This window comes from Trachymyrmex cornetzi, unplaced genomic scaffold (assembly GCF_001594075.2).
Source record: "Trachymyrmex cornetzi isolate Tcor2-1 unplaced genomic scaffold, Tcor1.1 scaffold223, whole genome shotgun sequence".
NCBI classification, from domain to species: domain Eukaryota; kingdom Metazoa; phylum Arthropoda; class Insecta; order Hymenoptera; family Formicidae; genus Trachymyrmex; species Trachymyrmex cornetzi.
This window is the reverse complement of record NW_017296881.1, coordinates 2,063,407-2,071,961: the sequence shown is the minus strand read 5'-3', so window position 1 is coordinate 2,071,961 and position 8,555 is coordinate 2,063,407. Positions and strand designations below refer to the sequence as shown.

General features: G+C 32.6%; 1 protein-coding gene across 2 annotated transcripts; it reads left to right on the top strand.

Moving 5' to 3' along the window:
* The first annotated feature begins 261 nt into the window (after positions 1–261).
* Positions 262–6,132, top strand: LOC108760351 (retinoblastoma-like protein 1). 2 transcript variants are annotated; one of them, XM_018506240.1, is made up of 8 exons: positions 262–555; positions 987–1,518; positions 1,611–1,907; positions 2,909–3,006; positions 3,106–3,498; positions 3,630–4,066; positions 4,327–5,266; positions 5,368–6,132. In XM_018506240.1, exons 1-8 carry the CDS (start codon positions 418–420, stop codon positions 5,554–5,556), a joined length of 3,024 nt encoding a protein of 1,007 aa, XP_018361742.1. In that variant the 5' UTR covers positions 262–417; the 3' UTR covers positions 5,557–6,132. The 2 variants fall into 2 exon arrangements, with proteins under 2 accessions (XP_018361742.1, XP_018361741.1); XM_018506239.1 differs by having other exon boundaries at positions 3,103–3,498.
* The last annotated feature ends 2,423 nt before the right edge of the window (positions 6,133–8,555 follow it).

The following is an 8,555-nucleotide window of genomic DNA, read 5'->3' as shown; positions in this document are numbered from 1 at the left end:
CGGGAAGAGATATTGAAGGTAATCATAAAACCGAAACTCGTTGTCAACCGAAGTCGATCGTGGAAAAGCAGTGAGATAACGAGTTGTTAACCTATTTGACCAGACCAAGACTCAACAAACGAATCAAACGAATGGCGCCAACACCTCGAATTTTCCGACCAATCGGAAGACGATGTCCAATTAAAAGTCCTACGCACGCAGGCGTGTACAGATGGTGCCACTTGATGCATTTCTGCGCTATATTCCCGCCAACATGGCAAATATGTCGGCGCCTGTGTCGTTACGGTCGTTTCCCGCCAATCCTTCCCAGCACAACCCCGTTAGAGTGCGACGAAGTTTTTGTATGGCGGTGTAAAGAGTGTTTTTCTCGCAGTATCTCGTCTGATTTTTCGTCTGGCTGGACTACGTCGTGAAAAAATGGGGCAGTCGGATGATATTGAGGATTCGATGTACGGCCGGCACCAGGATCTTTGCCAAAAGCTGAATATGGACGCGGCTGCCGCGTCCGAGGCTTGGAAATCTTACGAGACTATTCGGCAGAATTATACCCTCGAGGTAATATTTACCTTTCGATAGCGCAGCTGTCCCGACGGCAAATACGATATTGCTTTGCATAAGACGTCGAGGACGATGTCCTGGTGCATGAGTGTCCTTGAATCGCCGATCATCTCTGCGAGACAAGCGGGCGACGTTTGGGCGTTCATTCACCTCTCGACCGATTACTCAAAGCGCGACAGACTTATTTAGCCCGTTAATTCAAAAAGATCGCTTCGTAGAAATTGTCGATTGATTTTATTTTTGCAATATATGTAAATGCATGTATATATGTTTATTTGCAGGGGCACGAACTTTTCCTCTGTATTCTTTTATTTCATAGAATCTCATTTCTATTAATAATTCACTTTATTTTAATTCCAATAATACTTTAACATATTTGATGTATGTGTATGATTATTTCAAGAAAGATATTCAATAAATCTTTGCAGGGTGACCAGTTGCATTGGATAGGGTGTGCAGTATATGTCGCTTGTAGAAAATTCTCTATACCCACTGTAGGAAGACCAGGTACTAATGTGGAAGGCAATTGCGTGTCACTGACCCGTCTCCTGCAACTGTGTAATCTTCCATTGATCCAATTCTTTACAAAGAGCAAGTCATGGGCAGATATGGCAAATATGCCCCAGGATTTCCGAGCCAGAATAGAAAAGCTAGAGGCTAATTTCTCGGTATCTATGGTTATCTTTAAAAAGTATCAGCCAATATTTGCTGATATCTTCAAAGATCCACGAGAAGATACCTCGAGACCACATAGATCCAGGAGGCATAGAGCAGTGCCCTGTACACCCACCAGGATCTTTGAATTTTGCTGGACGCTGTTTATATGCATAAAAGGTGCAATTCATGATATCTCGGACGATCTTGTTAACTCTTATCATCTCTTACTGGTCTGCTGCGATCTTATATATAGTAATGCTCTGTTATCTAACAGAAAAGACTTGTTGAATCCTAATTTTCCCGGTGAGTATTTCAGAATTAGTCTTAAATTGGATATATGTATAATAATCATGATTCAATAGGAACAATTTTATTTCATGTTTTTTGTATTACAGGCTTACCAACAAATTTTAACGATGACAATTATACCCCGCCGCAAGCAGCAAATTGCATTGTTAACTTGTTGTGTGAGCGTCATGATGCAATAGCTGTTGAAGCTAAAGCTATAAAAGAATACTGCATGAAAAATTACATTAACAAACTATTTAATGAGAAAATCTTACGTGGTGATCAGTCAAATTTCTCTGGTATGCTAGAGTCATTGAATTTTGATGGTAACAACAAGGCCATTAACAAGTCTTATGAACAGCGTATGCTAAGTGTTGGAGACTTTGATGAAAGAATTTTCTTAGGTATGTAAATTTATTTATAATTAAGTTAAGATCTTTGCTCTATGTATAGTAATTAGTACTGACGCAAGAACAAAATATGTGCATTGCTGTAAGTGCTTATGTTATAATCTTGCATGGTCTCTACTGGCTTATTTCGCTTCTGTAAATATCTAAGTGATTTGATAAGCAAAAATGTATATACTGCACCATCACTAATTCTAACTTAGGTTGCGTTTGGAGAGTGCGCTGTCAGTACTATTGTGTCCAGTTTATTTTTATCGTTCATTTAGATGTACAAGGACATAAAACATTTGAATGACATGATAACACCGATAGTGTGTTCTTCAAACGCAGTCTTTTAGTAGTTTGAATCTAATAGCGAATTTGACTGGATGCATCAGTGTGCACTTAGTGCATTCAATTGATGTCACTACAAATAAAAATTTATTACCTTAATCATATAACATTAACATTTTATTTATTTTTCTTTTAATATAAAACTTATACTTTATTTGTGTTATTATTTGTAACATATAATATATATACATATATATATATGTATGTATGTGTAATATATAGAATACTATATAAAGAATACTATATATAGAATACTATATAAAGAATACTATATCTGAACTTGTAGATTGTAGATAAAAAAAAGAAAGCCAAAAAAGAAGATATATCCCTAGCAATCTATTTAGTCTGTTAAGTTTATTTTTTTTTTTTTTCTTAACAAATTTGTGTATTTGCTTTATTGTGATTGCTTTGTAGCAAAATGGAGGAGACTAATTTTGAACAATATATCAATTTCAAATATATTCTGGCAAAACAATGCTAAGCATGGTCAATTTAGTAAATGTGAAATCTTACAAGGTGGGTCTATATCTTGTGCGAATGCTTCTGTTTTGTAAATAATCGAACTAATTTCTACTAATCGTATATTTTCTTAAACAAACTTACTCTGCCTATTATTTTCAGATTATAAGTACAAATTTTTATAAATATGTGATTTTTTGTTTCAGGCCACAATGCTAATGAAAATATTGGTTCCCCTACACAAATGATGAACATTGATGATTTTCATGAAAGATTGCAAATGCAGAGAGAACAGCATGCTGGGGTAAGTTTTAAGGATATTTATTTTTATTTGATTAGTAGTGCAAGCATATTGTATTTTCTTACGTATAGTGCTTGTGTAACTGTTTATTTTTCATAGCAGATACAATATCTGGCACCTCCCACGCCATTAACTGGACGTAAATATCTTCGATCGAAGGATATGTCTAATATAACACCAGTGACTACTGCCACTCAAAGTGTCATTAAGTTACAAGCTTTGATAGCTGGACAATCTGCTCCCAGTGAAAGTCTATTACAAATATTGAACAATTGTTCTCAAGATGTTAAGTCCTCACTCGAAGCAAAAGTTAAACAGATTGGTGAGCAATTTTGCGCAAACTATAATAATAATGCAAATATCACCAATGTAAATGACGGTTCAGCATCCGACTTTGGAAAAAAGCGTCTTCTCATGGGACAAACCCTGTTTTATAAGCTTTTAGAAATGATTCTAAACGACGAGAAACGTAAAAAGCCGAATGACGATATAACTGTAAGTTTATACACATATATATATATATATATATATATATATATATATATATATGTAAATGAAGATAATTATAGACTAAAAGCTCTTGTTCAAGCATAGCATATTCATATCATAATAATTATTTGTTACAGAATCTCCTTTTGAATGCAGTTTTTATCCAATGCCTTTTTGCCTGCTGTCTGGAAATAGTTATATATTCATACAAAAGTAATGACAAGGTATTCCCTTGGATACTGAAGGCTCTGAATCTGGATGCTTACTATTTCTATAAGGTTATAGAAATTATAGTAAGAGCCGAGGATCAGTTGTCACGGGATGTTGTTAAGCACTTGAATCATATCGAGGAGAAAATTTTGGAGTCTCTGGCGTGGCAAAGTGATAGCCCTTTGTGGCAAACCATCGAGTCTTTGCTGGATGGTGTGCCGAGCTGCGAGGAAGTTTCTTTGCCTGGTACATTGGAAACTGCTGACCCAAACGCGCCTGGTCAACCTTTAAGACGAATTGCTTTAGATCGGGAACGTACTCAACATGATGTTCAACAAAGTCCGATTTCATCCGCTTCGGAAAGGTATAATTTAACCATCCAGTGTTCAACCAAAAGAACACAAAAGTGATCGAATTTAATTTTCTCCTAGAAATTAAAACTGCTATACACGACGTAGAGAAAGATTAGGAAAATTATTTTAATAGAACATAATAATAATATAGATATTAAGCTTTTTTTTTTTCTTCAAATCATCTAACGATTTGAAAAATTATAAACTCTTGAGTATTCTTTACCATAAAATTTTTTTGTAAAGAATAATATATATTGTATTATATATGTAGATTTCAGTCTCCTGTCCCAGCATCTGGTGTAGCAAAGAAGCGACTATTCTCCGAAACTAGGGTCACCGGTCAAAGTGTCCTTCGTGTCGGACAGAGTGTGTTATCCACTAACAGAATGTTAGTGGACAATGGTCATAGGATACTTCTGCTTCCTGAACAAATTGTCGTTTCTAAACCGTCAAGCACGCAAGCGTTAAATAATTCCACACAAGCGACGAACAAAGACGCGGCTAAACCGAAGAGAACGGGCTCTGTCGCGCTGTTCTTCCGAAAGTTCTATAATCTTGCGTGCGTACGTATGCAGGATTTGTGCAATTCATTGGAAATATCGGACAATGATAAGAAAAAGATTTGGACGATTTTCGAATACTCCGTCAAGGAACGTACCAAGTTGATGAAGGATCGGCATCTCGATCAGATCTTAATGTGTGCAATTTATGTAATATGTAAACTGGTTAGGATAGAGAGAAACTCATTCACTGAAATCATGCGGTGTTATCGTCTACAGCCGCAGGCTGAATCGCATATATATAGATCAGTGCTTATAGAAAAAGTTTCTAATGACGGAGATTCGAGGACGAGTAGTAACGAAAGATCGGAAGACAATAGCATGTCAGTAGCGGAAAATGTAACTCCACCGACACCAACAAATATGGCCGGGACGTCGCAAAACTTCGATGGGGAGATACGCGGCGATCTAATCAAGTTCTATAATACGATGTATGTCCCGCAAGTCAAGGAATTCGCAAACAAATTTGGATCAGCTCGCGGTAGCGCTATGAATCTCTCGCTGAGTCCTTTACCAAAAGGGAAAGCACCTGCTAATTCTCCAGTAAGACGTGTTACTGGTAGTATTATGACCCGCACTCTAGATCCGAAGGCTATAAGTGCGTCACCGGCGCCGCAATTAAGTTATTGCTTCAGTCGTAGCCCTGCCAAGGTAAAATAGATTTTGTAAACTAAAATATCATTTTTATAACTAGTTTTCCTTTAAGTATCTGAAAATTAACTCTTCTTTATGATATTATTAATATTTTTCAGGATTTAGAAGCTATCAATAAGATGATGATATGTGTAGACGCAAAAAAGAAGAGTGTAGGAAAACGATTACTTTCTGATGATACGGATGTAGAAATGACAGAAAGTACATCTCCTCCTAAAAAAACTACAACTTTTGTTGCACGGAAATTAGAAAATATCATTGGAGAACGACGAACGCAAAATCAATAAGCGGAATGTGGCAGAATGACAACATTAAAGTTTATGAGGATGAGAAGTGTGTTCAATCTGCTTTTTATTTGTATATGAATTGATTTGTAAAAAGCGAAGAAACCTATACGAAACAGATGAAAGCCAATCTCTTGGCTATCTAGCATAAATATGAGACGTTCGTTTCTCAGGTATAGTCATTCTAGCAAATTGGAAGGGCCCAATAATGTATCATTCACATTATATAAGGATGCTATAATGTTGTTTGTAAATCTTATTTAGTGCGAAGTCAGAATTCAATTTCCAGTATTCCTCTCATTGACTTTTATCTTATCAGAGTAGACTATTTTTTCTGTTAATTTATGATTTACCAAACTATCTTTCAAGCCGTATTGAAGTCATGTAATGTGGATTATAACGGATAAAACACGCATATTACACATTCCGTGCATTATGTTAACATAAAAATCTTTTATGTTAAATTGATTGAAAACAAATATTACCAATTTTTAACGTGTCCAGTTATTTTTTGATCATGATTGTTTCGTAAAAATATCTTTATATACTAAAAAACACATGTACATCTATAGCTATATATATTATAGTGATTAGTTTTGTGATAAAATTGTCAGGGATTTTGTAGGAACATGTTATCAGTGATTCTACAAAATTATCTGAAGTTTTAGAATTTAGGATTATGAAATTATTCATTTTCAGTACATATAACTTACAGACTCAAATAGAAAATTGCAAAAAATATAGTAGTAGTATTATTGTGACAATAAATTGTAATTCATTACGAAGTAGTGTCTAACTTCAACGAAAAAATATTTTAATGATAGATCTTGGAACTTCGAAATAGATTTTTTCGAATAAAAATTTGATTACAATTTATCGGAATTATTTACCTCTTAACATCACTTATCGCGTAAACAAATATTAAATAATTCTGTTAAATAAAGTTAAATAAGCAGAGAATCGTTTTGTTATTTATTTATATTCCCAAAACTTAGAATCCATTAAAAACCTTTTAATCGCTTTTGATTAAAAAATATATTAATCCCTCGATATTAAAATAATCATTGGTTCTTTTTATCTATAGTATCTATCGTTGAAATATCCAGTTGCGATGGATATACATATATTTTGAATTTGTAAAATAAGTTAAATAAAAAATGATATTAATTATATATATAAAATTCTTGTTTCTGATGATTAGCTCGTTATTTGCATCATATCTTGTAAAAGTAAACCTAGTTAATATTTGTGAAGTATTTGGTATTTACATTTTTCACACTGGAAATTGATCTGACTATTTCAATTGCATATATTTGATGATTTATCGATAAAATTACATCATTTTATGTACCGCGATCAAAATGTATACAAAGTCTACAAAAAAAAACAGTTTTAGTTCCGCTTGAAAATCAGTTACTTTATTGATAAACGTGAGCTCATGGCTACAATACTGAGTACTGAAAGAAAATACAAATGAAAATACAGTTGAAAGCAGTTGGGAGTATAATAATTCGATTGAATTTACTCTTTTTAAAGGAGGAATGTTGATCGAAATAAATTCGAGGTAAAATCATTATATATTCATTATAAGGATACTTTTTATATTGAGATATAAATTATTTATATCTTTTAAAATTTAGTTTATTGTGAGTTGAAGACTCAAAGTAGATGTAAATATTTCTAAATTCACTATGATCTCATTAATTTGCCATTTATTATCGAGCAATGTATAAAACGAAAATTATAAAGTAAGTGTTAAAGATAATTATTGTATTTATTGCATTGCAAGGACTTTGTAACTTGAGCTTTATATAAATGAATATCGATCGCGAGTTAAGAAAAAGAGAGAGAAAGAAAATACTGAATACTTTAATAATAATAATTGAATATAAATATTCACGTTGTGCATGGGATGATTAATGTCGCCTATTTTCAAATGTGTTTAGAACTGCACTGGGTTTCTTCGGTTAATTTTTCTCCTATTAATCATAGTGAAATTATTTGCGAAAACGTGCTTCTTTACTTGATAATTGTTGTTGCTTGCTTTTACTATTCAAATTAATTTTATTGTAGTTTCAAAGTTTTTTCGGTTGAAAAGAAGAATATAAGATTGTTTCTCTTTATACAGAGTAGGGAATTTAAAATGTTACAAGCTATGTAACTACATACCATTTTTTTTTACATCAATTGATTCACCCCATTATTTCGTGCATAAAGGTAAGATATATTTATCAAAAAATGAATAGTTTATGAGTTACCTTCTATTTTATGTCAAAATGTGTCAGAATAAAGTATAATATATCTCGTAAACTATTAATTTTTCGATATTTTTATCTTAGTATTTATGTAGATAGAATAATTAGGGAAATCAGTTATGTAAAAAAAGATCATTTCATTATAAAAAAAAGCGGAGGCGACCTTTATGTGGTCTTGAAAAGTCAAGTTTTTGTTTTAAAATTGATTTTATCATTAGTGTTCCCCTTGAAAAATCATACAACTTTTATTAAAACATATTTTTGATTCGACGCATATTTTCAGGTACAACGATTTGTAACACTCTAAATACCCCACCCAGCATAGCTTACATGCACGACTAAAAGCGATTACTAATGTAGTTTTCTTTACAAATAAATAATACAAAAAGTTTTATATCAGTGTACAATGAATTACTATTAATGATGATCTTTTATGTATATAAAGTATTGTAATACAGTAATATGAATTGGCAGTATAATAAAAAATTTCGACATTTTTTTATAAAAGTCGCAATACTATAATTAAAATTTATAAAATATTTTGGAATGTAATGTGCAAATAAACGTGTTTTAAGATTATTCTTATTTAAAACAACTTACTCTTTTACGGTTTTTAACATTAAAAAAACATACACAGTATATTTCATGAATTAAATATTTATTAGTCAAAATCAAATTCGAACTTTATAATAACAATTCTCGTTTGCGTTTTGCGTATAAAATATATTACAATATATGCATATAAGG